This window comes from Vanellus vanellus, assembly GCF_965231255.1.
Source record: "Vanellus vanellus genome assembly, chromosome: Z".
In the NCBI taxonomy this organism is placed as follows: Eukaryota; Metazoa; Chordata; class Aves; order Charadriiformes; family Charadriidae; genus Vanellus; species Vanellus vanellus.
In genome coordinates this window covers 16,374,384-16,402,269 of record NC_138908.1, presented here as the reverse complement: position 1 = coordinate 16,402,269, position 27,886 = coordinate 16,374,384, and the positions used below count along the sequence as shown (strand labels likewise).

General features: G+C 43.3%; 1 protein-coding gene across 1 annotated transcript; it reads left to right on the top strand.

Moving 5' to 3' along the window:
• On the top strand, window positions 1-27,829 carry RIGI (RNA sensor RIG-I; the record flags this gene model as incomplete). Its single annotated transcript, XM_082497782.1, has 18 exons — window positions 1-106; window positions 256-387; window positions 2,264-2,442; window positions 3,797-3,947; window positions 7,793-7,912; window positions 8,730-8,843; window positions 9,828-9,981; window positions 10,893-11,151; window positions 11,936-12,098; window positions 12,516-12,617; window positions 14,747-14,904; window positions 15,963-16,098; window positions 17,168-17,316; window positions 18,601-18,691; window positions 19,409-19,579; window positions 21,138-21,289; window positions 26,475-26,621; window positions 27,244-27,829. The coding sequence occupies 18 exons, from the start codon at window positions 1-3 to the stop codon at window positions 27,541-27,543; spliced, it is 2,784 nt and encodes a 927-aa protein (XP_082353908.1). The 3' UTR covers window positions 27,544-27,829.
• Between the last annotated feature and the right edge of the window lie 57 nt (window positions 27,830-27,886).

The following is a 27,886-nucleotide window of genomic DNA, read 5'->3' as shown; positions in this document are numbered from 1 at the left end:
ATGACGGCGGAGGAGAAGAGGAGCCTGCAGTGCTACAGGCGGTACATCGAGAAGATCCTGAACCCCGTCTACATCCTGAGCAACATGACGGAGTGGTTGCCCGACGGTGAGGGGCCGTCAGCGGCGTGCTCCCCCCCCGGCGCTGCCCCGCGACCGCATCCTTCCCGCTGCCGGCGTGGGTGGGGGGGCTTCCCGCGCCCCGCCGCCCCTTCTGGCCTCCTCCCTTACTTTTTCCCTGCTTCGGGTTTTTCCTAGAGGTGGAGGAGAAAATCCGGAAGGAAGAGGAGAAGGGGGTGACGGCGGCCGCCGCTCTGTTTCTGGATGCCATCCTGCAGCTGGAGGTGGAGGGATGGTTCCGGGGCTTCCTGGACGCCCTGGGTGCAGCAGGTCAGTTCCCACTCGCACGCGTGGTCTCCTCCGCTTCTCCCTTTCCTTGCCAGAGCCACAGCCGCCCGCATTCTGTTGGGCAAACCAGCCCAGCGCCCCCGGGATGTGAGGCATCGCTCCGTTATCCTTCGGCTTCTGCTGTCGGGTCTTGTCACATCGGATGTAGTGTGGTAGGGAAAACTAGGTTGATAGAGAACGGAAATTAAACTCCTCGAAGTCACGGGGAAAGGCCCATCTGAGAAGCAGCTGGAACAATTTAGCTTATGGAGAAGGTCAATGAAGGATGAAGGGATGCAGAATAAAGCCTCATTGACAGGAGACTTGTCTCTCTTGGGGCGTTTAGAGAAGACACATTGTTCTCACCAAATATAATTAAAGAAAGCTAAATCCTCTGAAAGAGAAAGCTAGATTGGTTTCAGGATGTGCACGTGGGTTAACTGGTAGCATGGGATAACTTAATTCAAGGACAGAGTCTTAAATTAGAAACTGATTTTTAAAAATTATTCAGAGGTCTTAAAAGTGTTATGTTTCAAGAAGTAAGTAACCATTAATATTTTATAAATGAAATGATTGTTCCTCAGTAGCTATGACTGCTTGATGCGTGAGGTCCTACTGCAATTTCCTTTCTAAAATGTGACAGAGGAGATTGTGAAGGTGTAAAATTTCCAGGATTTGCCAGCTTTCCCCTATACTTGTAGGTTTTATCATAAAATCTTGTTGGTAATTTGTTAGGTATCTTGAACCCCAAAATCTCATGCCATAAGCCATTTATTTATTTATTTATTTATTTACTCATGATTAACTGCAGATATTTCCTATATGTCAGTGAGCAATTGTTACAAAATTTCTTATCACTTTGATGTAGCCCACTCTCCCTGTAAAGCAAATACTAGGTCCAGAGCAACTTTTTACCAGCCTGTGATAGTCCTAATTTGGGAATTGCACAAATACCTTCTTTAAACATGTTGATAGCGTTCAGTTTGGTGTATCTTCAGCAGAAAATTGAAAAAAGTTAGCATTCTGACTCCAAGTGCTGTCCCAAGTACTCACTGGCTCGGCCGGAGACTAGAATATAGCATTACTCTTGTATTTGCCAGATGGAGAGATAGGTGATAATTAGATTAAAGAGATTGTGGTGGTAAGTATCCATGCTTCTCTCCTGCTCCTCCAAAAGGAAATAAAAAATTAGGCAAATTCCTTCGTTTTGCCCACAGTTCCTCTGGGGCCCTGACCTGCCTTCTTCCACCTCTGGAGCCTACACAGCAAATCACACAAGTCCTCTAAATATGATTCCCTGCTACTGTCTGTTCCAGGCCGGTATTTTCAGCTGTTTGCTGACCCTCTAGGCGGCAGGTGTCTGGGTTGCTTTCAGTCAGGGACTGACTTGAATCCAGTACAAAAAAGATTTTTGAAGGAGGGTGGAGCCAGGGACAGGACTAAAAGGTAAAGGGCTGGTAAGTAAAAGAAAGGGGGACCAAAGGTGCTTGTGATCCTGCGCAGTGTCCTGTGGTCTGGGAATTCGTGTGGAAGAGTCTCATTGCCTGTAGGGATCCAAGGATGGTATGGATCAAAGGAAGGGGGTTGTTACAGTTGCTTGGGTGATGTAAGCTGTGACATTGAGTAGCTCCTTTTTCTCTTAGCAGGTGTTACTGCTCTTTTAGCACAGGCTTTTTCATGTTATACATACAGGTGCTGTAAAGGAAAACAACCACTTAATATATATAAATTGTTTGCGATTCACCTAGATTTTTGTCAGTTACAGGCCAAAGTGATTTTAATTTCTCCAGTGTGACTGAGAAAGTGTTTTTTTCAGCTTGTTCCTACCTATTCTAGCTAGAGAGTGAATTCACAGTAACAATCTCTCTTTTTCTGAAAGGTTACAGTGGACTGGCAGAAGCAATTGAAAACTGGGACTTCAGCAAACTGGAAAAACTGGAGTTGCACAGACAGCTGTTGAAGCGGATAGAAGCAACAATGCTAGAAATTGATCCAGTAGAGCTCATGCCCTACATAAACACGTGCCTGATAGAAAGGGAGTGTGACGAGATCCTGCAGGTATGGTTAATGGTAACATCCAGCTATTTGCCCAGTTTTGCTGTGGAGAAGCGCTGGCTGCCTCACTTGTGGGATTAACTGGTGCCCATCCATCAGGCTGCTGAGTGAGGAGGATGGCCAGCCACGGTCCCCTGGGGAGGGATGTCACTTTCTTCTGCTTAGAGGAGGCTTTGCTGTGTGGCTGCAGCTTTCCACAGCAGTGCTGCCTGTAACACTGGCACATCTCATTCTTCACCCGTCCAGCCCGATGGATAAGGTGGTGTGTGAAAGGGCTGCAGGCAGGAAAGCAGGATGGCTTTGGCATTGACAGTGCTCAGCTGTATGTCTTTGCAGAGTCCAGGCTCCCATGAAGAGACCACAGGGCCTCTGGAAGGTACCATGGTACAGTGAAATGGGTGCCTTGCCATGCCTTTGAAATAGAACCCTTTCTGGAGCGTTTACACTTCATTAACACTCCTAAAAATACAGATGGAAGTAGGCAAAGTGGCATTTAGATGTTGCCTCAATTGATTCCTGTTTGTCATGGGATTTGATGTAGTCTGTTACCCTAACTGTGGCAACCCTTAGAAACTTTGTGTGGCTCTTTGAGTTTTGTCAGCACCCAAATTACAGAGGAATGATTATAGAGTGAAATGAAACTTCTGGTCTGAAGCCATTAGATAAATGCTGTGGCACAGAAGTCAACAACATTTTCATTGGCTTTGGATATGAATCTGCTGTCCTGTTACCCACTTTGAGCTCAGTGTCATTATTGCTGACTGGTAACAAGTGATATTACCAATCACTCATTGTTTACAACTGGTTAGTAATAAGTTATTGATGCCATGTGAAAGAGTCTTTTAGGTGTTCTTGCTCCTTGTGACTCCTGAGAAGGATTGTTCGCAGTTATTTTATTTTTAAAGCGGTATTTCTTTACAGAGATGCATAACATTTGGAAAGCTATTGTATGTCACCAAACATCAAGCCTCCATAAATTCTGTACTTTGGCATTTTCCTATTCTGAAATGTTTTTTAATCAGTTTGGCCTCGGCGGTTTATGGCAGATACGGCCTATTACAAGGACCTTGCCAGATGAAAATTCACAGAATAGCTCTGCAATGTTTCAGACCTTGTGAATATTCAAGCAAATAGCCTACCTGTTGATGTAGTTCAGCTAAGTTTAATGTATGCCTAAGATGGCAGAATTGCAGCAGTAGTAGGTAAATGACTGAATTTTATTGGAAACCTTTTATTCTCTGAGAAGGAAATGCAATTTTCAACTGAACATCAAACAAAACAAATCAAAATATCAGTCAAAGAACACTGGTTTTGATCACTTGGAAGCTACAGCAACTTCTGTTTGTTGTGTGTGCAGATTAGCGAATACAGAAGCAAAACAGCCGGGATAACTAAACTCATTGAATGTCTCTGTCGATCGGATAAGGAAAACTGGCCGAAAAGCCTTCAACTGGCACTAGATAACACAGGATATTACAATGCAAGTGATCTGTGGGATATGAGAGAAGGTAAACTGTGAATTGTTTTTATGATGCTCTTTTTCAATTCTTGTACCAGAGAGTAATTTTTTTCCAGGAGAATAAGGCCAATTTAAAAGGATACCATCAGACTGCATTGCTTATTGTTGTTTAAAACCAAAACCCTTTTTAAAAAAAAATAAAATATCTTTTATATAAAATTAAATATAGGTACTACCCTACAAACCATCAGAAACTATTTTTGGGGGTATTTTTCCTCCCATGTAACTCCTAGGCAGATTTACTGAATGCTGCCTTTGCTTCGGTCTTTACTGCTAAGGCCACTCCTCAGGAATCCCAGACCCTGGAGATAAGAGAAAAAGTCTGGAGGAGGGAAGACTTTCCCTTGGTTGAGGAGGATCAGGTTAGAGATCATTTAGGCAAACTCAACACCCACAAATCCACGGTCCCCAATGGGATGTAGCCACGAGTGCTGAGGGAGAGGCAGATGTTATCGCCTCTCTCCATCGATTTTGAAAGGTCCTGGAGAACAGGGGAGGTGCCTGAGGACTGGAGGAAAGCCAATGTCGCTCCAGTCTTCAGAAAAGGCAAGGAGGACCCAGGAAACTACAGGCCAGTCAGCCTCACCTCCATCCTTAGAAAGGTGATGGAACAGCTCATTCTGGATGTCATCTCTAAGCATATGGAGGAAAAGAAGGTTATCAGGAGTGGTCAACATGGATTCACCAAGGGGAAATCATGCTTGACCAATCCAATAGCCTTCTATGATGGAATGACTGGCTGGGTGGATGAGGGGATAGCGGTGGACGTTGTCTACCTCAACTTCAGCAAGGCTTTTGACACTGTCTCCCATAAGATCCTCATAGGTAAGCTTAGGAAGTGAGGATTAGATGAGTAGACAGTGAGGTTAACTGAGAACTGGCTGAATGGCAGAGCTCAGAGGGCTGTGATCAGCGGTGCAGAGTCTAGTTGGAGGTCTGTAACAAGTGGTGTTCCCCAGGGGTCAGTACTGGGTCCAGTCCTGTTCAATATATTCATCAATGACCTGGATGAGGGGACAGAGTGTAAGTTTGCTGATGACACAAAACTGGGAGGAGTGGCTGACACACCAGAACGCTGTTCTGCCATTCAGCAAGACCTGGACAGGCTGGAGAGTTAGGCAGAGAGGAACCTTATAAAGTTCAACAAGGGCAAGCGTAGGGTGCTGTACCTGGGGAGGAATAACCCCATGCATCAGTACAGGTTGGGGGCTGACCTCCTGGAGAGCAGCTCTGTGGAAAGGGACCTGGGAGTCCTGGTGGACAACAGGATGACCATGAGCCAGCAATGTGCCCTTGTGGCCAAGAAGGCCAGTGGTATCCTGGGGTGCATTAAAAAGAGCGTGGCCAGCAGGATGAGGGAGGTCATCCTCCCTCTATACCTTGCCCTGGTGAGGTCACATCTGGAGTAATCTGTCCAGTTCTGGGGTCCCCAGTTCAAAAAAGACAGGGAACTACTGGACAGAGTCCAGCGGAGGGCTATGAAGATGATCAGGGCAATGGAGCACCTCTCTTACAAGGAAAGGCTGAGAGACCCGGGTCTGTTTAGCCTGGAGAAGAGAAAGCTGAGAGGGGGTCCCATCAATGCTTATAAATATCTAAAGGGTGGGTGTCAAAAGGATGGGGCCAGACTCTTCAGTGGTGCCCAGCGACAGGACAAGGGGCAACAAGCACAAGCTGGAACAGAGGAAATTCCTTTTCAACGTGAGGGAAAACTTCTTCACTTTGAGGGTGGCAGAGCACTGGCACAGGCTGCCCAGAGAGGCTGTGGAGTCTCCCACTCTGGAGATACTCAAAATCCTCCTGGACACTGTCCTGTGCAACCTGCTGTAGGTGACCCTGCTCTGGCAGGGGGGTAGGCTAGATGACCTCCAGAGGTCCCTTCCAACCCTGACCATTCTGATTCTGTGATACAGTTATGAATGATGTCTTTTTTTTTTGATAAACGGAATCAGACAGCATACAAGGCTCTGAAGGCACAAAACTAACAAAATGTAATTCACCTTTTGCCATCTTTTTGGTTGCTTGAGTTGTGATAGATGCAAAGTTTTCTGATAAAATATGATTAGTAATTTGATATTCTAGAAAGTGATATACTTCTGTGATCCAAAGAGCAGATCATACACTTTTTTCTTTGAGAAATCGATAAGGTGCATTTACTACAGGATTGTGTTCATTTTTTGTAAAAAATGCAGAACTTCACCTCATAAGATTTTGCTTTTGTCATTGAATTTACCTTTTTCCACTTGAAAAATACCTATGTGAGTACCCTGCAGCATGGGAGAATTTAGAGCGGAATACAGTATTTCACTATAAAATAACTATGAAAGACAAGTGATTTTAGATAAACAGGATTGTATTTCTTTATATCCACATTTGTTGTCTCCCAAACCATAAATGATTGTTTGAATTGTTTTTAATTAGCAACTGGGACAAGCTATTTTTAAGTTGCTTCTTAAACAGTATTTCTTATTTTGAAATGTTTTTATTGCTGTGGTCAAATGTGTGTAATTTCTTATCTGGATAATTAGTTATATATATAAAATTATATACATAGTTAATAAATTTATAAATAATTATATATAAAATATATAAGAATAATACTTATATGTATATAGATATTGTTTTATGTAGCTGGTGGCTATACATATAGCCATAGTCTCCAGGGACTCTTTAGCCTGGAGAAGAGAAGGCTGAGGGGAGACCTTATTATGGCGTACAAGTATCTAAAGGGTGGGCTGAAGGAGGATGGAGCCAGGCTCTTTTCAATGGTTCCCAGTGACAGGACGAAGGGTAATGGGCACAAGTTAGAACACAGGAAGTTCCGTTCAAATACACGGAAGAACTTCTTTACGGTGAGGGTGCCAGAGCACTGGAACAGGCTGCCCAGGGAGGTTGTGGAGTCCCCTTCTCTGGAGATTTTCAAGACCCGCCTGGATGCAGTCCTGAGTAATGTGCTCTGGGCAATCCTGCTTTGGCAGGGGAGTTGGACTAGATGATCTCTAGAGGTCCCTTCCAACTCTGAAAACTCTGTGATTCTGTGATATTATTTAGTTAACAGCTATATTTTATAAGTTAAAGATATCACTGTCTTTTGGGGCAGCTTCTGCTAACATCCAACTTAAAAAAGTCACAGTCAGTCTACTGAAGAAACCTTGTCCTTATTGGAAACATTTTAATGCTAGCAGTTAAGAAGCATTGCTAGTAGAAATTAACTGGAGATACTATATGCTTTCTGGAGCTGAATTAGGGTGCAAATGTGCTCTTTCTCTCCAAAAGCAGCGCTTTGTGATCATGTTGTCTGTTTGCAATGAGACTCTTCATGCAAAGCCCAGTGACAGTTCTTTGAGAAGGTAATAATCACACGGCCAAATAAAATTTTAGCAAGCATCTTTGGAACCTCTCTTGATTGTCATGTAAGATAAAGGATGGAGATAGTCTTGCAGTTTCTAGGTCCTTCCAAAAGGTGGGGGTAAAGGGAGAACAAAGTCTTGAATTTACAAAGCTTCTTTGAACTCCTAAGTATTTTTCATGCTTGTGGTTAATGTCCATGTTAATCTGTAATCTTGTCACTAAACACAAAGGATATAACTTTTCTCCCATTCTGTTATCTCCCTTGATTTTTAAGGGATAGATAAACGTGCGTTAAGTATGTGGGTCTTCTGAACACAAGACTCGGTGCCATCCATCTTACTTGAAAGGGAGCCTGTCTGCAGCATCTTTTTATGTAGTCTTTCCATGCTACCAACCAACTTCTTCACCTTGTCATCCCAGAAAATACAACATTTTGAAATCAAAAGGATCAATAAAATGCCTTTTTTTTTTGTGATTGTACAGACAATGGCAAAGATGTTGATGGTGAAATCACAGATGCCTCTGAGAACAGCTTTGAAACGATGACATTTTCTGAAGAAGCAGAATGTGATAATCTCAGTGAAAATCTCTGTTCAGCTTTAGGTAAGGCTTAGCACCTCAAAACAGCTTGTGGCAGGAATTCTCCATTTCCTTAGACTCCTGAAGCATGCAGATGCAGTGCGCCACAAAGGAAGGTACTGAGGAACCAGTACAAATCTCTGACTTGATTTAGCTGTTTTCTGTTTTAAAGAATCTTGTACTGGGCATTGCACGTGTTAGGGATTGCTCCTCACTCACCACATTTCTAGTGCAAAGTTGATCTGTCAGCACATTATGAAAAAGGTCTCCAAAACCAGACTGTTGTTGATGAATCTCTTCTCTGATATAATTTACATGTGACCTGATGTTAGCCAGTTTATAGAGCTGAACGTGGCCGCAAAGGATCTGTGCAGTGGCTGTCATGTCTTGTATGGGAAATTTTGCTCCACTAGTGGTTTCTAGTTCCAGTTCCTTAAGTGCAAACCCTCTCATAAGACCACAATTTAAGACAATATTATCTTCAAAAGTCTGCAGAGCAGAAGGCAAAAATGAATACTGTGCATATATCTGGGGGGAAATAAGCCCTTGTGTTTCCTTTCTGAGTTGAAAAAGACCAGTTGAAGGTGAGAGCTGTCAGCCAAGACCTTCAAATGAGTTCATTTTAGGAAGCACAGTCGAGTGGTAACAAAAGTGTGCTATTGAACCTACACAAAACTCATCTGGTGTGTATGTCCTGTTAAAAGACTTGTCTATCAGAGAATGCTTTGTGTAGACTGTGAGGACTCTACCTCTATCATTTTAGATAGCAACTGTATGGGGTGCAATATATTTTACGCATTTCTGTTGCAACACTCTTCACAAAAACATGGTTCTCTCCTAGAAGGGGTCTATCAGTCTTCACCTGCTTATGAACCAAAGAAGGCTTGGAGCTACCAGACTGAACTGGCGCAGCCTGCTATCAATGGGAAAAACACGTTGATATGTGCCCCCACAGGTAGGACAACACATGTTTCTTAGAAAAATTCTCTTGGTGGAGAAGGTTATGAAGGATAAGGAAGGGTAAAGGTTGAATCAAACTTTTCTAGCTGTTTATTTAAAAGTAGTCTTCCTTGCAGGAATAGATCCAGATCTAACCTGAAATTAATGACCAAGCACAGCACAGAGACTGAGTAAGACAGATGAGTCTCTTGGCACTTCAGTGCCATTCAGATTCACATGTTCTGTCCTCTGATTTCTCACTTCCCAGTGTGGACTTCTGAGTTAAAATCACTCACTGATCTCTGGAGATCTTTAAGAAATTTGGCTTGCAAATTGAAGGAAAAATAGGACGAGTTGCCCTGAGACTCCCCTGTCTTCTGCATGGCAATGCCTGCAAAATCCATCCAAACAGCACAGGAAACTTTTGCAGTAGGTCAGGACTGAGTTAAGAAGATTGAAGTTCAGCAGCGAAAGAGAGGTCAACCAGCTGTTCCTCTGCACCGGTGTTTCCCATGTTGCTAGCCTGATTCTCCCCTGGGCCCTGGAGAGGCAGGCGGGGTCGCAGAGGCAGGGACACAGAAGAGCTCTGGGTGGTCTGCACAGCCAGCCCAAGTGCTGAAGGAAAAGACATGCGAGAGGAACAAGGCTGCATAGGGAAGGATGGAACTGAAAATGCCTGGTGCTGTACCATGGTCTGATTTGATGTGGCAAACGCTCTAAGGGCAGAAGTAGACTCAATGAACTCAAAACTGCAAATGGATTTTTCTTCCCAACGACTGCCACACGGTCTTTACAGACTGAGACAGCAAGAGAGAAAGGGATGATTACCCACCTGAGTAAGCAGCAAGCGTGTGTTGAAATCTGTCCCCAGAGAGTTTGGAAGTGTTACGGCCCCCTTGTCAGCTCCCCATGGTTATAGGGCATCCAGATGACCCAGGCTCCTGCTTATAAACACGCCCTTTCATACTAGTGCATTGCCTTTCATGTTCTTTGTTTAAAGGATCTGGAAAAACTTTTGTGGCGCTTCTGATTTGTGAACACCATTTCCAAAACATGCCTGCAGGACAAAAAGCGAAAGTTGTGTTTCTTGCAACTAAAGTGCCAGTGTACGAACAACAGAAAACTGTGTTCAAGCAGCATTTTGAAAGAAGCGGGTAAGTGTAAATCTACCTGGTGGCTTCCTCCACAGAAAATCAACTGCCCTCTAGGTCAGCTGTGGCCAGGGCAAAATGTAATGGGTTTACTGGTGAGAAGAGTGTTTGGCATTAACATAAGGATGATGCCTAGTGGTAAAAAATGGCAAGTTACCATGGTAGACTTTGTTTAGAGAGTCTGAAGTCTGCTTTTGGTTTAAGTACTGGTTGTGCAGCATCTATGGAAATGGACAAACTATACCTGTGCTTGCCTCTGGAAAAGGGTGAAGTGTGTTCCCTCTTGAGACTCCTTTCAACCCTCCTTCCAAAGATGAGACAGTTCCAGGCAGCAGCAGTGGGATTTTTCTGGTCATTCTCAAATGGCAGAGCTTCTCCTTCTTTTTCAAATGGAAGGGCCCAAACTTCTTTGGGTTTTCAACCTCTAATCAGAAAATGACGGTCCACCTCTCAGATGGAACTGAAAGTTGCTTAGGGGAATACCGACAGCCCATAGCTTCTGATTTTGAAGGAACTGATTACTGAATATCCACATAAGAATCCTTGTAGTTATGGGAAAAGGAGGGTGCTGGACAGAAAGCAGTCCCGTGCTGCCAGACATACACAGAAAAGGGATGAAGGGCAGGTTCTCCAAATACAGCTTACGTGTGAATTGACACATAGAGCTTAAATGTACAAAATCACCACCCCTCAAATCTAATATATTTTAGTTAATCAGAGTTGAAAATCCAGTTGTTTACCCTCAGCCATTTGTTTTTTTCAGCTTCTGTGGGTCAAACTGCTGGCCCCAATAATTTGACATTCTGAATTTAGTCAGTACCCTTCAGGCTTGCTGAAAAGCCCACCCTTCTAGATTTTTTTTTGCACTGCAAGATATCCTTTTTCATACTCTATCTTTTGCTTCTTCTTCCTAGATATTCTGTTCAAGGAATTAGTGGTGAAACAGTTGCACATGTGTCTGTAGAAAAGGTTATACAGGACAGTGACATCATTGTGCTGACGCCCCAGATTCTTGTGAATGCTATCGAGGAAGGGATCCTGAGCTCCCTCTCCATCTTCACTCTGATGATATTTGATGAGTGCCACAACACTACGGGCAACCACCCTTACAATGTGTTAATGACCAGATACCTGGAACAAAAATTTGACTCCTCTGCAAAGCAGCTGCCTCAGGTAAGGGTCAGCCTGTCAGTGGTGGAAACATTAGAGAAAAGTATTTTGCAGTGCAGCTGGCAAAGCCTGACTGAGGTCCTGCCTTTTGTGTTAATCCAGTTCAAACTCCCATTTAACAATGGCTGCAAATTGAAACGGTAGCATCTGCCATGCTTTTTCCCTCTTCTTGGACACCTCCAGGCTGTTTTCCCATGTTAAATCTTCTCTCCAGCTGCCAAGAAGGACTGATCAAGCATGACAGGGGGGACTGAAGTACTTGAGTGCAACAGGATTGCTGGTCTGGGAAGAAAGCAGGTGCCACAGAACGTAGTAATCTCGTTGTCACCTCTCTGTTGCTGTCTTCTGCAACAATAAAATGGGGCCACTGCCTCCGCTCACAGGAGATTTTGGTCCAGCTGAGAAGACATGTTTTCTCAGAAGAAGAGAGCAGGAGAAGAGAAGCATGATAAGACAATGAATGCGGAGGACAATTGTGGGGGTGGATTTGCTCTTTCTGTGTATGATGAGCACTAGCAATTACAGCTGATTATGGATTTAAGTGGGTGGATAATTTATTTATTTTCAGTTTGAATACTCTAAGTGTGAGTGCCTTGGAGAGGGTGTGAGTGGGGACGAGGTTTGGCTCTCGAGATTTAGTCCTTGCACTCATGTTTACTTCAGCTGCCTATTTTGTTTCCTTGTTTTTGAAGACGGTGACAACTTGGTGATTAGTAACAATGTCTCCTGATTTTTTTTCTTCATTTGTGACAAAGGAACAACCACTGCTATTCATGTGTGTGCTCAGATTGTAGGTTTAACTGCTTCTGTTGGAGTTGGTAATGCCAAGAGCATCAAGGAAACGATAGAGCACATCTGTACCCTCTGCTCCTACCTTGACATACAGGCCATATCCACTGTCAGAGAGAACAAACAGGATCTGCAGAGATTCGGAAACAAGCCAGAAACATGTAAGCACGCTTCATTTTTATTTTCCCATAAGATGCAGAGCACTGTAGTTAAGGCAGCTATCCAATTCCCCTTTGCTCAGGTGAAGTTAAAAGTTTAAAACTAAGCTGGAGCTTTGCTTTCTGCTAGCTTGAAAGGAGTTTAAACATGCATTTCACTGTTGCTCTGCAGTATGGCAGTACCCATTTGGGCAAATTTTTTCTTTGCTGAGATCCACAACCTCTAGTTTTTATTCAGTTCTGGCAGTGAAGATTGAGGGCTGTTTCTTTCTGTGCAACTATAATGCTTATTAACAGTAAACATCATTATGATTGTGTAGAGCACCATATGTAGCATTCTTCTAGACAAGAATTTGTTTTGTGCTGCTCAGGGAAATGTTTTACTTATTCAGGCCACTCACTCACATTTCTTGTCTCTAGATGTCAGATGGGTTAAAATGCGAGTTCAGAATCACTTTGCAGACATTATCTCAGGCCTGATGTCTGAGACAGAAGTGTTGATGAGGACGATTTACTCAGTGGGTAAGATACTGTAATATGCCTATAACTGAGATTCAGTCTGTGATTACATCAGTGTGAATCCTCACGGCTGCTAGAACAGTCCCTCTTTTCCCACTTCTCCTCCTCCCTTTTTATTTGCCTCTAACCATTATTTCCTAAATAAGAAATTACAGGTAGAAGAGTCAACTATTTTCCTGTTATATGGGATTAGTTTGATAATCATAAATATTTTTGCTTGGATTTCAACCTGTGTTTCATGCAGCTAAGAATGATCTGCTTTTCACACTGTGAAATCATTTTGAATGTTTAAAGAATCTGAAATAAAACTACAAAAGGGCTTGCTTTCAAAATGCAGTGAGCTGGATTTCATTGATGAGAGATACCTGTATGTTCTTATTTAAGCATTTCTCCAAATGCTTCGTACCTAAATCTGTCTCTGTTAAGGAAAACAAGAAGGGTGTCAGTAATGGTGTTACTCTGAATGTTGTGATTTCCTCCTCTCAGCAAAAGTTTCCTTTCACTCTTGCTGCTCTGACACTTCTCATATTTTCACTGGCCTCTCTGAGTTGCGCTCAGAGTTATTTCTAGGGTGCCCTGCCCACCTTTTCTGATCAGCAGTTTGCCCTCCTTCTACCTCTAGATACCCCTATTTCCACTGTTTATTTGTATTTGCTTCCTTGTTTTCTACTGAAAAGAATTCAAGGTAATTTTACAGAGAAGGATCTGTGGGACATGAACACCACCAGAGGATATGGCTGCCTAAGAAAGGAGACACTTGTCTGTAGGATTCCAGCCCCAGGAGCTGCAGTGGTGTGAAGCTTTGCAGAGATGGAGGTGCATGGCTGTGAGAAGAGAACAGGTCTCACAGTCATGAGACCTAATTCTGCAGCCTTGCAGAAATTGATTGGTATTTTCTGCTTTTAAAGAGTTCCTAAGTGGTATCCAGTAAGTGGCTGTTATCAACAAGTTTGAGAGCTACAGGGGGTACAAAGCAGAGACCAATAGATGGCTATGATCAGGATCAGCCTTGGTCTGTCCAGCTCTGAATTACAGGATATTTTTCTGTGCTTAGACTGGCTTTTGCAAACTGACTAGGGTGCCTTAAGCCTGTTACCTCAGTCCTATACTTTCTAGATTTCGCCCCCTCCCCCCCTACTTTCCAGATATTGGAGAGTGAACTATATTCTGGGGCACGAAGGGAGAATTAAAAAAAGTGACTGAAGCAAAAAAACCCCACCCAACCAAATAAAACCCAACCCAAAACCCAAGAAACACCAACAAAGAGCAAAGACAGTGGGATTTTCAAACTGAACACTAAATGAAGCAAATACTTCTGAAACTTATCTCTGCATCACTATTGCTCTTGCATGAACACCATTGGCTTCCCTTCTGTGGACCCTCTGATTACTGAAGTTTGTGAATCACTGAGAAAGAGTATGTATGTGACAAATAGGTACTGACTAGTTCTGCCTCAAGAACAGGTCCTTGGATAACATACCTTTAAGTACTATGGACCGTTTAGCAAATGAATACTTCACTACTGACTAGCTGCTAATTCAAGGAGCAATGCCTATACAGTGTCTTGAATACTGGAAGCTTCTTACAGGACAAGTGAGTTCTAATTTTATTGCTAAAGACTCTGCAGATGTGTGTGTGTACACAGATCCTCAGTTGAATTGTACCAGGTTAATTTTAGCCTAACATCTGGGTATGCATTGAAACACAGGGAGTGAAGAAGACAGAGCCAAACTCTTCTCAGATGGTTCCAAGAGGCAGGACAAGAGGCAGTGGGCACAAACAGAAATACTTAAACAACAGGAAGAACTTCTTTGCTGTAAGAGTGATGAAACACTGGAATGGGTTGCCCAGAGAAGTTGTGGAGTACTGCACAACTTGGAGTTGCTCAAAATCCATTTGGACGTGATACTGACCAACCAGCTCTACGTGACCCTGTTTTGAGCAGAGGGTTGGTCTAAAGACCTCCACATGTGCCTTCCAGCCTTGGTGATTCTGTGACTATATCATACAGTGTTATTCTGCATAGGCTTTTGAGACCTAACATACACAGCAAATGTGTTACCTTCTAACAAACTGTTCTGTTTTTTTGTTAGTGAAGATGCAAAAATGTTTGTTTCCTCCTTCTTTACTAGATACTATCTCCCAAGTCAACAAGAATGATTTTGGAACACAGAAATATGAACACTGGATAGTTGCCACTCAGAAGAAATGCAGACTGTTGCAACTGGCAGATAAGGAGAAGGAGAGCAGCATTTGTAGAGACCTTTTCATTTGCACTGAACACTTGCGGGTAAGTGCATATCCTCTTTCCTTCCATACAGAGGTGGAGCCATCCTGTTCCTTCTGATACAGGTATGCTCACCTATGAGCAGGTTTTGAACATAATGTGCAAGGTCCTACATCTGGGACGGGATAATCCCAAGCACAAATACAAGCTTGGCAGGGAATGGCTGGAGAGCAGCCCTGAGGAGAAGGACCCGGGGGTGCTGACTGACAAGAAGCTCAACATGAGCCAGCAGTGTGTGATCGCAGCCCAGAAGGCCAACCGTATCCTGGGCTGCATCAGAAGTGTGGCCAGCGGGTCAAAGGAGGTGATTCTGCCCCTCTACACTCTCGTGAGACCCCACCTGGAGCGCTGCATCCATAAGAAGGACATGGGCCTGTTGGAGCGCGTCCAGAGGAGGGCCATGAGGATGATCCGAGGGCTGGAGTACCTCTCCCGTGAGGAGAGGCTGAAAGAGTTGGGGCTGTTCAGCCTGGAGAAGGCTGCAGGGAGATCTTATTGCGGCCTTCCAGTACCTAAAGGGGGCCTACAGGAGAGCTGGGGAAGGACTTTTTACTAGGGCATGTAGCGATAGGATGAGGGGGAATGGCTTTAAACTGGAAGAGAGCAGGTTTAGATTAAACATTAGGAAGAAATTTTTCTCTTTGATGGCGGTAAGGCACTGGAACAGGTTGCCCAGAGAGGTTGTTGAGGCCCCATCCCTGGAGGTGTTCAAGGCCAGGCTGGACGTGGCCTTGGGCAACCTGGTCTAGTGGGAGGTGTCCCTGCTTATGGCAGGGGGGTTGGAACTCAATGATCTTCAAGGTCCCTTCCAACCTAAACCATTCTATGATTCTATAATAATTTTATTTGGCACAGGCTAAAGCATAATGTGTAAGAGTTATGTCTTAAGATACTCACTAAGAACAGTATAGTGCAGAGGAGACTTTGTAATGCTTGTGTTGTCATGCAAATGGAAGAACAACACAAGTTTGTAATACTTAATCTAGCTAAATAAAACCTGCGATTATCCCCTTTCCCATGCAAAATGAGACTTAAATATGTATGTCTCTCTTTCTGAGCAGAAATTCAATGATGCTCTCATCATCAGTGAAGATGCCCGCATCGAAGATGCTTTAGCCTACCTAACTGAATTTTTCACAAATGTCAAAAATGGACCATATACAGAGTTAGAGAAGCAACTGACAGCCAAATTTCAAGGTATTTCACACAGTCCCTGTGACAGTTGCAGGGGAGAAGAGGGCTTACGGTAGGATGATCCAAGTGTTTTCTTCAGAATAAGTGCAGTTGTTTTTCCAGAAACTTTACACTTTTCAGAAGATCTAGTGTCCACATGGGTGCAAATGTAGTGTTAGAGTAGGTAGGGGGGAATGTACTTTCTGGGACTTTAAGATTCCAGTGCAGGAGCTAAGGAAGTAGTAGTAATTGCAGCTAGATGCTGTAGTAGGTTCTTACATGCCTGACTTGGAGATAAAGCAGCGGTGACTTGCTGAGACGAACAGCTCTGGTGCAGGCACGTCTGCAGTGGAGCCAGCCGATCTCAGCAATAAAGGGGCTTTTGCTGAGCTTTTTTGAGCCAGGGAAGTGCCAGGGCAGTGCAGGGACGTGCAGGGCATTGGCAGCTTGAGCGAGAGCAGCTGAAGTGACATGATTCTATGATTTTATGTCCTTAAGGGTGTGCACCACAAGTAGGGGGATGGTCTACAATCATGGCAGCATTAGATAAGGCAACACACACTGCTGAGTGCACTGCCTAGCCTCCTCCTGCCCAGTGCTCCTGGACAAACCCCAAACTTCTGGGAAGAAGCAGGTGGCCCTTGTATGCTTCTGATTTAAAATTAGATGTTGCACGGTTCTCTAATTCCTGATTTAGTAGCAGCATGCTGCAAACCAGCCTGTGATCTGGTGTGTTGCAGTGTTGACTGCAATTTCAAATCACTGGGCTGTCTGCCCCTAGCGTCAGTTGTTTCCTAAGAAACAGCACCGCTTTTGCAAGAACTGAGTTTATTTTGTTGCTGTCTTCGGATGCATAGAATGTCACAGAAGTTGTCCTGTCAGTTTTCTACAAAATGTGAGAGATTCAGATATTTTTTTTTTCCTGGGGATTTTGTTGCATTTAACCAATAGCTTACTTTGCTTGCATCTGAATGAATGGTATAGAAAATAAAAATAGATGCTAAAGAGAATGTGGGTGGCATTTGAAAGTAGGTTTGGGTGAGAACTGCATGAAAGAAGGTAAATTATTCAAGACACTGCTGTTTTCTTCCAGACAAAGAACCGGAACTGACTGCCCTTTCAAAAGATGAATCAAATGAGAATCCCAAGCTGGAAGAGCTTGCTTGCATCCTGGATGAAGCATACCGCTATAACCCACAGACTCGCACCCTCCTCTTTGCTAAGACAAGAGCCTTAGTAGCTGTAAGATGTTTCTTTTTAAAGGTCCTAAAATGGGAAGTGAGAAAATATAATGCCTTATCTATTACTCTTCCCATTTTGATCTGGAAATAGAAAAATATGCATGTATTTGATCTTCCTAAGAAAATAGATAACTTTCTATGTCTTCCTAAGAACTGATGCTCTGAGACAGGATGAGTTTGTTTTTTGTTTATTCTTTTTTCTAAAAAGTACAGTACGGGGGTGGTGTCCTTCATCACCTCTCCTTACTACATATCATAGTTGATCATTAAGACATCAGATTTTTACTTTAGGTCTGAAGTCAGTTTTAACAAGACATGTTATAATGTTTTGGGCTTTAATAACCAGTGTTATAAACCAGCAGCTCTGCTCTATTACTGACTGCACATCAGGAGGTATTTAGAGGTTTCCTGGAGGATTCCTATGGGCCCAAAGGAGGTCTGTGCCCTAGCATGTGTTCTTGATCAAGACAATGGAAAGACTTTGTGGAGCAGATGTTCTCTGGACCCTTCTGATGCACTAGTCTATTTCATACTTGCCTAGGATCAAGGATGTAGGCTGAATGATCTTTTCTCTCCCTTCCAATACCTTGTTCCCAGAAAAAGTTCATGCTTGATGTAAGTGTGCAGCTAATCATTAGCTTCAGTAGCTCTTAAACATTTACTGCAAGGTAACATAGTCTCTGGCTACTGTAAACAGATTTATCGGCTGAGAGTCCCAACCCCCATTTTATCCTTGGGTATAGACATGCTGGATGAATTGCAAACCAGAAAAAAATTAAAGGCAGGCTAAAGTCCAAACTAACAACACAAAGCATCTACTGGCAATTTTCCATTATAGATGTAAAAGCCTACTGTAGGTTGACTGAATTTTGTTCTTAGGTAAGAGCAGTTTTAAGGTGCTACTTTCACTGTGCAGTGATAAAGTGCAGTTTCTAAAGATCCTTTAGATCCCAGAGGCGTAGTATTCAGTGATCTGTTGGTTTATAAGAGAAAAAGGCATACTTTGTAGCAGTGAAAGGCTGCTTGCTCTCTAGCCGGCCTTTAAGTTGCAGGGGTGGGAAAAGTGGAAATCAGCTGTGGGATGGTTGGATCTGGCATCATGGCTGTGACCCTTGCTTTCTCACCTGTTAACAAATGTTCCCTCCAGACACAGACTTCCACCTTTTTTTCTGCTTTTGTTCTTGGAAATATTAATTGTCTAGGCAAGCATGGGCAGGATCTACCTATCTATCCCAAACTAGCATTTAGTCTGGACAGGGATCTAACTCCCTGATTTGCTTTCCAGGCCTTGAAGAAGTGGGTAGAAGCAAACCCTCTACTTAGCCACATAAAGCCAGATGTGTTGATGGGTCGTGGAAGAAGAGATCAAAAAACAAGTACGCAGGTTTGCACTGAGGAATACCAGTTGCTAGACCTATGGCGGCTACACTACTAAAATTGTTCTACTCTCCCTTTGTTCACGTCTGTGCTTTTAAACAGAGGAACGCCATGCAAGTTTGTGCTATGCTTTCTTCCATATCTAGAAGACTTTTAACCAATCCTAAGAAGACGCTTGCTATTTCTGTCCAGAATTTTTGGTTAAAGCAGCAGTAACACTGCCAGTGACCCTTTGCTCCAGGATTCTTTTGCTAGTTCTGAAGAAGTTTAGAAACCGTTTGCTATGATGGCTTCTTGTCATTACGTCTAGTGGTATTTTCTCCATTCCTTTTACAGATCTCTTTTTTTGTGTGTTTGGTGGCACAAAGACATTTTAAGGTAGAATGGAAGCTACAGCCAAAATGAATTACACATGGCTTAAGTTAAAACTTAGCTTGGGCTTAAAATAACTAGGCTGTATGGGTCTCTCTAATAAAGATCAGCTAGGTGTTGTGTTGGAAATGGTGTTCCCCAGGATGACAATTCTTGTGGCACATCGACAGGAATTCCTGGTCAGTGGGTAAAGTACGCAGCCAGCTGGATATGCAAACTTAAAGTACTTTTCTAGATCAAAAGGACATGCTCCTTTTTAATTGCTTAAGTAAGAGCAAATGCAGGGATCTTGCTCAAGGAACTCTTGAGTGTGTTTTTTTCCTGACAGTTTCTTGGTATTGTAGGTATGACCCTCCCAATGCAGAAGGGGGTACTGGATGCATTCAAAAACAACAAAGACAGCAGACTGCTAATTGCTACATCTGTTGCTGATGAAGGCATTGATATTTCTGAATGCAACCTTGTTGTGCTCTATGAATACTTCGGTAATGTCACCAAAATGATCCAAGTCAGAGGTACGGAATTTTAGCTATTACTTTAGAAATATTATATATTACGTTAGTGTTTATTGTATATTACTTTAGTGTTTTGGCCCAGAAACGGACATAAAGTGCTAGTGATTGGCACTTTGGAAATACTATAGTAATATGTGCATGTCTTGCTGTTGTTCCTCTGTGCCCCTGAGTGAAATGAGATGAATGATGGTATTGGACATGACAAATTCGTTCACAGAACTGAGTCCTTGATGTTGTGTGACTTTTCTTTTGCCATGCAAATTAGCCATGCTGCACAGGGTTATTGAACTGTTGAGTACTGATTCCTCAAGTGGATAATTATACATGTAAGCAGAAGTATGGCTAGAAGAGCTGTAGTCAGAAATAGCACAAATCATTCTGACTGTGGCAATTTACAAAGGACTGCTGCAATGGAGTTTCACGTATTGCCTTGGCTTCTGAAGACCTTCCCATGTCCAGTGGCTTATTCCCAACTCAGCTACTCATGGGTTCCCCAAGGCCTTCGTATGTGCAGGTCTCTAACATTCAAGACAAAATCAAAGCAACCAAACAAAAACTGGTTTTGTCTTGGTTTGTCTAAAAAAGTCTGTCAAGACTTTGGTCTTGAATCTTGGTGATTTCACCATACGGCCAGTAGAGGGGAATGAAGAGCCACGCCAAATACCGGGTTTTCTTTAACATTCCTAAATGTCATAAAACTGCCTACATCTTTCAAGGGTGCATCTGCAATATTTTGTCATCTCACCCGGGTAGTTAACTTCATAATTTGACGGGAATAGATCTCCATTGTACTTAGTCCTTTGCTTTCAGGGTTTGTGTCCTGTGATTTTCTTATTTTTGTCCAGAATTCACCTGTATGGGTGAAAGGGTAGTGTTTATTCTTAACAAGCCATTAAAAATGCAAAGAAAATAGGTTGTGTCAGTTTTAAACCACATAAAATCATGATCTTGGGGGAATGGGAGCTCAAAACCAAACGTGAACATTTTTTCTAACTGAAATACTTCTAAACTGGTATAAAATCCCTGTAGTTGTTAGTTTGCCTGTGCCACAGCAGCAAAAAGCAGGCAGGCAGTATGCATAGACAGGTGGAAGAGATGGCACTTGCTCTTGTTGTCTCTTTTCTTGCCAGCACTTTCCAGTTCCCCGGGATTTTTGTGATACTTATTTTTTTTTTTGTGGACACCAATTAGTAGGGCAGAAAGTAAGACTAAGATGAACTTTTCTCTTCTTGCTTTTGTTTCCACAAAAAGGCAGCAAGATGCTGTACAATAACTGAAGTGTCAAGCATGCTTGAGCTTAACTGAGGCATGCACAGAAGTAGGCAATACAGCACTGGGGATATCTGTGAGAAGACCTGGAAGGGGACATCTTGTTCTGGTTTGTGATCAAAGAAGAAAGCGTTGAGAGAATGTTGTTTAGAAGCAGTATTATCTGAATCTGAACATGGGAAACAAAAGCAGCCACTCAGGAAGTCCTTAAAGCTCTTTTATGGCATAGCTGTTCCTTTCACACATCTTGTTAAGAGTAACTAAAGAGAATAAATGTGTTTCTGTATAGGTCGTGGAAGGGCAAGAGACAGCAAATGCATCCTTGTGACAAGCAAAACAGAAGTGGTTGAGAATGAGAAATACAACCGTCATAAGGAAGAAATGATGAATGAAGCTATTGAGAAGCTACAGAATTGGGATGAAACAACATTTGCAAGAACGGTTTGTACTTCTGTGGAATTTTCATACTCTACAAGCATAATATATATCAGCCTTCATCTACAAGGGCTCTATCTAGGACCAAATGATAACCTGAGGAAAGCGTTCACTGTATTTGGTTTCAGACCAAGGCTAGATCAGCAGAGAAAGGGGTAGTGTGTAGAACCAGCTTCCAGAATGTCATCTGTACTGTAACTGCAAAAAACTTGGAAGCTGAGGTAGAATTTATACAAAGTTCTGAGCTTAGAAATAAAATATAAATATTCCGTCCACTGAAAGGAAAATATTGCTCTGTCTGCTTGGGATAGTGGACAGGGAGATGGGAAACTATGCAGATGGTGGTAATATGTCTATCCATAATCATGTTCAGAAGCACTTTATCTTTGCTGCAGGTCAGTATAAGTGCTTTTTCTAAAGTTTGTTGTCATGCCATGAGCTTGTTGATTTCAGAGCAGTGGTTTCTGGGAGATTTCAAGAAACCATTGCCTGGAACAGTAATAGGATGACATTTGGGTTTGTACATGCTCTTCTGCTGGTGACTTCTTTTGCACTGCCTACAGTACTGTTCATCTTTGCTTCAAGCAATGTCTGACAGATGAAAAAGCCTAGTAGAACACCTCAGCACAATGTTCAGTGCTTTACATTCACGCTGCTGTGTGCTGCACACTTACCAGATCAGAAAACATCATGAGTGTAGAAAGAAGTGCCAAGAAGTTCTGGTGCTGAGGTGATATGCAAGAGGTGTCGCGGGCTAAGCCAATGATGGACTTTTGGTCAGGCAGGGTGCTGCCCAGCGCAGCAGGCGCATATGCTCTGTGACCACCCCACCTTCCCAGGTGCCCTTGCATAACAGGTACAAGGCTTTGCAAGTGGAACAAAACAATGCCAAGGATGATGGTTCATCTAGCTTAGAGGCATCACCAAGGTTAAGTCAGCCTATGCCCTGCATCAAAACCACTTCCATAAAGACAAAAAGATGAGTTATTTTCATAGGAGACTCTACTGAGGGGAACAGCAGGCCCAATATGCTGACTGGACCCACCTACTGCCTCTCTGGGGCCCAGGTTTAAGACATGAAGACATTAAGACATGACTTCCTATCCTGGTACAGCCCTCAGATTATTATATGTTGTTGATTTTTCATGTAGGCAGCAGAAGTCAAGAAGTTTGAGTGCAATCAAGAGAGACTTCAGGGCCTTGGGACAACTGGTTAAGGAATTGGGAGCACAAGTAGTGGTCTCTATTCTTCTAGTTGCAGGGAACGATGAGGGAAGAAACAGAAAGAGCCAGCAGATTAATACATGGCTCTGATCCTGGTGTCACCAGCAGAATTTGGGGTTTTTTGATCACCGGTTGGTCTACACAACACCAGGCCTGCTGGCAACAGAAAGGATATACCTGTCTTAAAAAGGGAAAAAAGATCTTTGGGCAGGAGTTAGCGGGGCTCCTTGAAAGAACTTTAAACTAGATTTGAAGGGGAAAGGGATAAAACTAGGCTCACTAGAGATAAGCCTGGGGGAGGCATGTCAATGTTTGAGGGACAGTGTGCTACTGAGGTCCTTTGGTCTGCTGTCTCAGTGGAGGTAGGTGATGGAGATCCATGAGGCAGCCAACACACAAGGGTTATTGACATTTTAGAAATCATGGAAGCACCTCAGAACACTCACATAGGAGATAGGGCTTCTCCCCCCAAAAGGTGGTGGGACCTATAGCCCAACTGAAGCACATCTACACTAATGCATGCAGTATGGGCAACAAACAGGAGGAATTGGAAGCCATTCTGCAGGTGGAAAACTATGATAGAGTTGCAATCATGGAAATGGTGGGATGACTCACACAACTGGAGTGCTGCAAAGGATGGCTATAAACTCTTCAGAATGGATAGGCAAGGAAGGTGGGGTGGCCCTGTATGTTCTGAAACTAAATGATGGTGACAACAGGGTTGAGTGTTTAAGGGTAAGATTCACAGGGAGGGCCAATAATGCAGATATCATAGTAGGAGTCTGTTACAGACCACCCACCCAGGATGAAGAGGCAGATGAAATATTGTATAAGAAGCTGGGAGAAGTCTCACAATTGCTAGCTCTTGTCCTTGTGCGGGACTTCAACTTACCAGATGTCTGCTGGAAATACAATACAGTGGAGAGGAAACAGTGTAGGAGATTCCTGGAGTGTGTGGAAGATAGCTTCCTGACACAGCTGGTGAGGGAGCCAACTAGCAAAAGCACCCTGCTGGACCTGTTGTTTGCGAGCAGAGAAGGACTTGTAGGTCATGTGATGGTTGGAGGCCATCTTGGGCACAGCAATCATGAAATGATAAGAGTTTTTGATTCTCAGAGAACTAAGCAGAACTGCTACCTTGGACTTCCAGAAGGCAGACTTTGGCCTGTTTAGGGACCTGGTTGACAGAGTCCCTTGGGAGGCAATCCTGAAGGGCAAAGGAGTCCAGGAAGGCTGGACATTCTTCAAGAAGGAAATCTTAAGGCCGTCCCCATGTGCCAAAAGACAAGCTGCCGGGGAATAAGACCAGCCTGTCTGAGCAGAGAGCTTTGACTGGAGCTCAGGGGAAAAAAGGAGAGTTTATGACCTTTGGAAGATGGGGCAGGCAACTCAGGAGGACTACAAGGATGTTGTGAGGTTATGGAGAGATAAAATTAGAAAGGCCAAAGCCCAACTAGAACTTAATCTGGCTACTCCTGTAAAAGACAATTAAAAATGTTTCTATAAATACATTATCAACAAAAGGAGGACTAAAGAGAATCTCCATCCTTTACTGGATGCAGAGGGAAACACAGTAACAAAGGATTAGGAAAAGGCTAAGGTACTTAATGCCTTCTTTGCCTTAGTCTTTCATAGTAAGACCAGGTGTTCTCTGGCTACCCAGGCCTCTGAGCTGAAAGACACAGACAGGGAGCAGAATGAAGCCCCCATAATCCAAGGGGAAATGGTTAGTGACCTGCTACACCATTTAGACACACATAAGTCTATAGTGCCGGATAGGATCCACCTAAGGGTACTGAGGGAACTGGTGGAAGTGCCACTAAGCAACTTTCCATCATTTATCAGCAGTCCTGGATAACCAGGGAGGTCCTAGTTAACTGGAGGATAGCAAATGTGGTGCCCATCTACAAGAAGGGTTGGAAGGAGGATCTGGGGAACAACAGGCCTGTCGGTCTGACCTTGGTGCTGGGGAAGGTTATCAAGCAGATCATTTTAAGTGCCATCACACGGCATGTACAGGACATCCAGATGATCAGGCCCAGTCAGCATGGGTTTATGGAAGGCAGGTCCTACTTCACTAATCTGATCTCCTTCTATGACAAGGTAACCCGCTTAGTGGATGAGGGAAAGGCTGTGGATGTTGTTTACCTGGACTTAAGTAAAGCCTTTGACACCATTTCTCACAGCATTCTCCTGGAGAAACTGGCTGCTCATGGCTTGGATGGGCATATGCTTCACTGGGTAAAAAACTGGCTGGATGGCCGGGCCCAAGGAGGTGTAGTGAATGGATTTAAATCCAGTTGGTGGCCGGTCACAAGTGCTGTTCCCCAGGGCTCAATACTGGAGCCGGTTCTCTTTAATATCTTTATCAATGATCTGGACGAGGGGATCAAGTGCACCCTCACTCAGTTTGCAGATGACACCACGTTGGGCGGGAGTATTGATCTGTTTGGGGTAGGAAGGCTCTCCAGACGGATCTGAACAGGCTGGATCAATGGGCTGAGGACAATGGTAGAGGTTCAACAAGGCCAAGTGCCAGGTCCTGCACTTGGGTCACAATAGCCTCATGCAGTGTTAAAGGCTTGGGGAAGAGTGACTGGAAACATTCCCAGCAGAAAAAGACCTGGGGGTGTTGGTCTGCAGCCAGCTGAATATGAGCCAGCAGTGTGCTCAGCTGGCCAAGAAGGCAAACAGCATCCTGGCCTGCATCAGGAATAGAGTGGTCAGCAGGACTAGGGATGTGATTGTCCCCCTGTACTTATGAGTACACACTGGTAAGGCCCCACCTTGAGTACTGTGTTCAGTTTTGGGCCCCTCACTACAAGAAAGACATTGAGGTGCTGGAGCATGTCCAGAGAAGGGCAATGAAGCTGGTGAGGGGTCTTGAGAATAAGTCTTAAGAGGAGTGGCTGAGGGAACAGGTTGTTTAGCCTGAGGGGAGACCTTGTTGCTCTCTATTACTACCAGAAAGGAGGTTGTAGCAAGGTGGGGTTCAGTCTCTTCTCCCAAGTAACAAACGATAGGACAAAAGGGAATGGCCTTGGGTTGCACCAGGGGAGGTTTAGATTGGGTATTAGGAAGAACTTCTACACTGAAAGTGTTATCCAAGATTGGAACAGGCTGCCCAGGGAAGTGGTTTAATCAACATCCTTGGAGGTATTTAAAAGACGGTAGATGTGGCACTTCGGGACGTGGTTAGTGGGACTTGGCAGTGTTAGGTTTGTGGTTGGACTCAATGATCTTAAAGGTCTTTTCCAACCTAAATGATCCTATGCTTCTATCTGCCTAGACCTTTGTGACAGATTTCCCAGAGAAGACTGACATAAGCCAGTGGTAGCCACTACAAATAAAAAGGCTTTGTACAGTCCTGTCATATCCCTGTGGATTTGCAGATCACCCCATGTTTTCAGGCAAGCTTTCAGAGACTGAGCTGTTTAACAAAGAATGTCCAATGTGAAGTTTCTTCTCCCATCTTTGAGGCTTGGTTTGGTTGCTCTTGCTTCTTTTCAGACGGTTCTGTTTCTGCATAAGCTGCAGGTTCCCAGCTCTAGGCTGTGGCTTTTGCCTCTTTCTCTGTGTGCAATTTCTGTGGTCTCTGGAGCCTACTTTCCAAATGGTGATCTTCCCAGAGCAGCAGTGCTACTTCTGCTGTAGGGAGTCTCATATGACTTAGTCTTCACATGGACTTAACAGCATTATGACCAAAGGGGCTATAGGAGGGTTGGGGGGAGAAGGAACAGATGGCATAAATGCTGTCCATCATGTAGTCTTATTCTAGCCTTGTGTTCTTAACCCGACAACCGTACCACTTTCTTTCTTTCGTATGAGTTGCTAGAACAAGGCATGTTTTGTTTGTTTGCTTTTAAGTAACAGAATCCAGATGTTACATATCTTGAGTCATGTTTAGACAGACATTGGGGCTTCTCTTAATTTCACAATGATCTTGATTTTTATTTATTTATTAAAGATACATGACCTGCAAATGAAGGAAAAGGTATTGCGAGATTCCAGGAAGAAAGCAACAAGACCTATGGTAGTGGAAGGGAAAAGAAATCTTCTGTGTGGAAAATGCAAAGCATATGCCTGCAGTACAGATGACATCAGAATTATAAAGGTATGTCTCTGTATGGAAACCTACATCCATGAATAACCAGGGAAGTCAGAATTAGTGAACTAATGGCACTATTTATCAGTATGGAAAGTAGGCTATTTTATGCAAAATGGAGCAGAAAAAAATCCAAGTATGTATTATATATTGTATAGGTATTGTATATCAAGTATTCTTGATGATGTCCAAGGTGTGTAAATATGTAATATGATGGGAATCACTTCAGTTTTCCTGAACCCCCTTCTGTTAGAAATTGATTAATTTTGTGAAAAAACATATGATCTTCAATGACGTAACCTACTTGTGTAACTGCTGGATATTTACTTTCTCAATTAGCATAAGATTGGAACTCTTCCTGCAGTTGAGAGATTTCTCCCACCATTTCTGTTGACTGAAAATTATCCATACAAAGTACTGAGATAAGCTCACTGTTTAAGTCCTTGGCTTATGGGCCAATTTTCAGTTTTGAAAGGAAAGGAAAACCACGTTTTTACAAGAGGAGGTAAGCCTCCTGAACAGGACACACCTTACCAGGGAAATGGTATTTGTGAGGGGAAGGGGAGTGTCAGGAAAAAAAATGAGGAATGGTGTTTTTACTATTAAGTGGTTCTGGCCTGTGTTGTTTCAGGAATCTCACCACACTGTCCTTGGAGAAGCATTCAAGCAGCGTTACATAACAAAGCCTCACCAGAAAGCAGTCCAGTTTGATTGTTTTGAGAAAAAAAGCAAGATGCATTGCCAAAATACTAGTTGCCAGCATGACTGGGGAATTACAGTGAAGTACAAGACATTTGATAATCTACCAGTGATCAAGATCAAAAGCTTTGTAGTAGAGAACGTTGAAACTGGGATACAAATGGATTTTCAGAAATGGAAAAATATTAATTTTTCTTTGAAGAATTTTGACGTTGAAGAAACATCCAATTGAACTCAGCATTTTAGTGAGTGGATCACCCTGTTGCACTAAGCTGAAATAGCGGATGATTTGTTTCCACGTAGAAAAAAAATCTCTTGTTCTTTATGCTGCCTGATATGCTAGGTCCCTCATCAGCATCTGACTAGATTAAAAAATACCAACATGGTCAATAAAAGAAAATTGATACCTAATGAAATGTTTCACTATTAAGTTTTAATATAAGCGTGGAGAAACAAGTGCCTAAGCATACAGATCTTAATGCTTGCTGCTGTGAAGAAGCTGGTCTGAAAAAAACAAAATCAAGTTGAATGACTAAATAAACATATAATTTTAGGTGACAGGCCACAACTTCAAG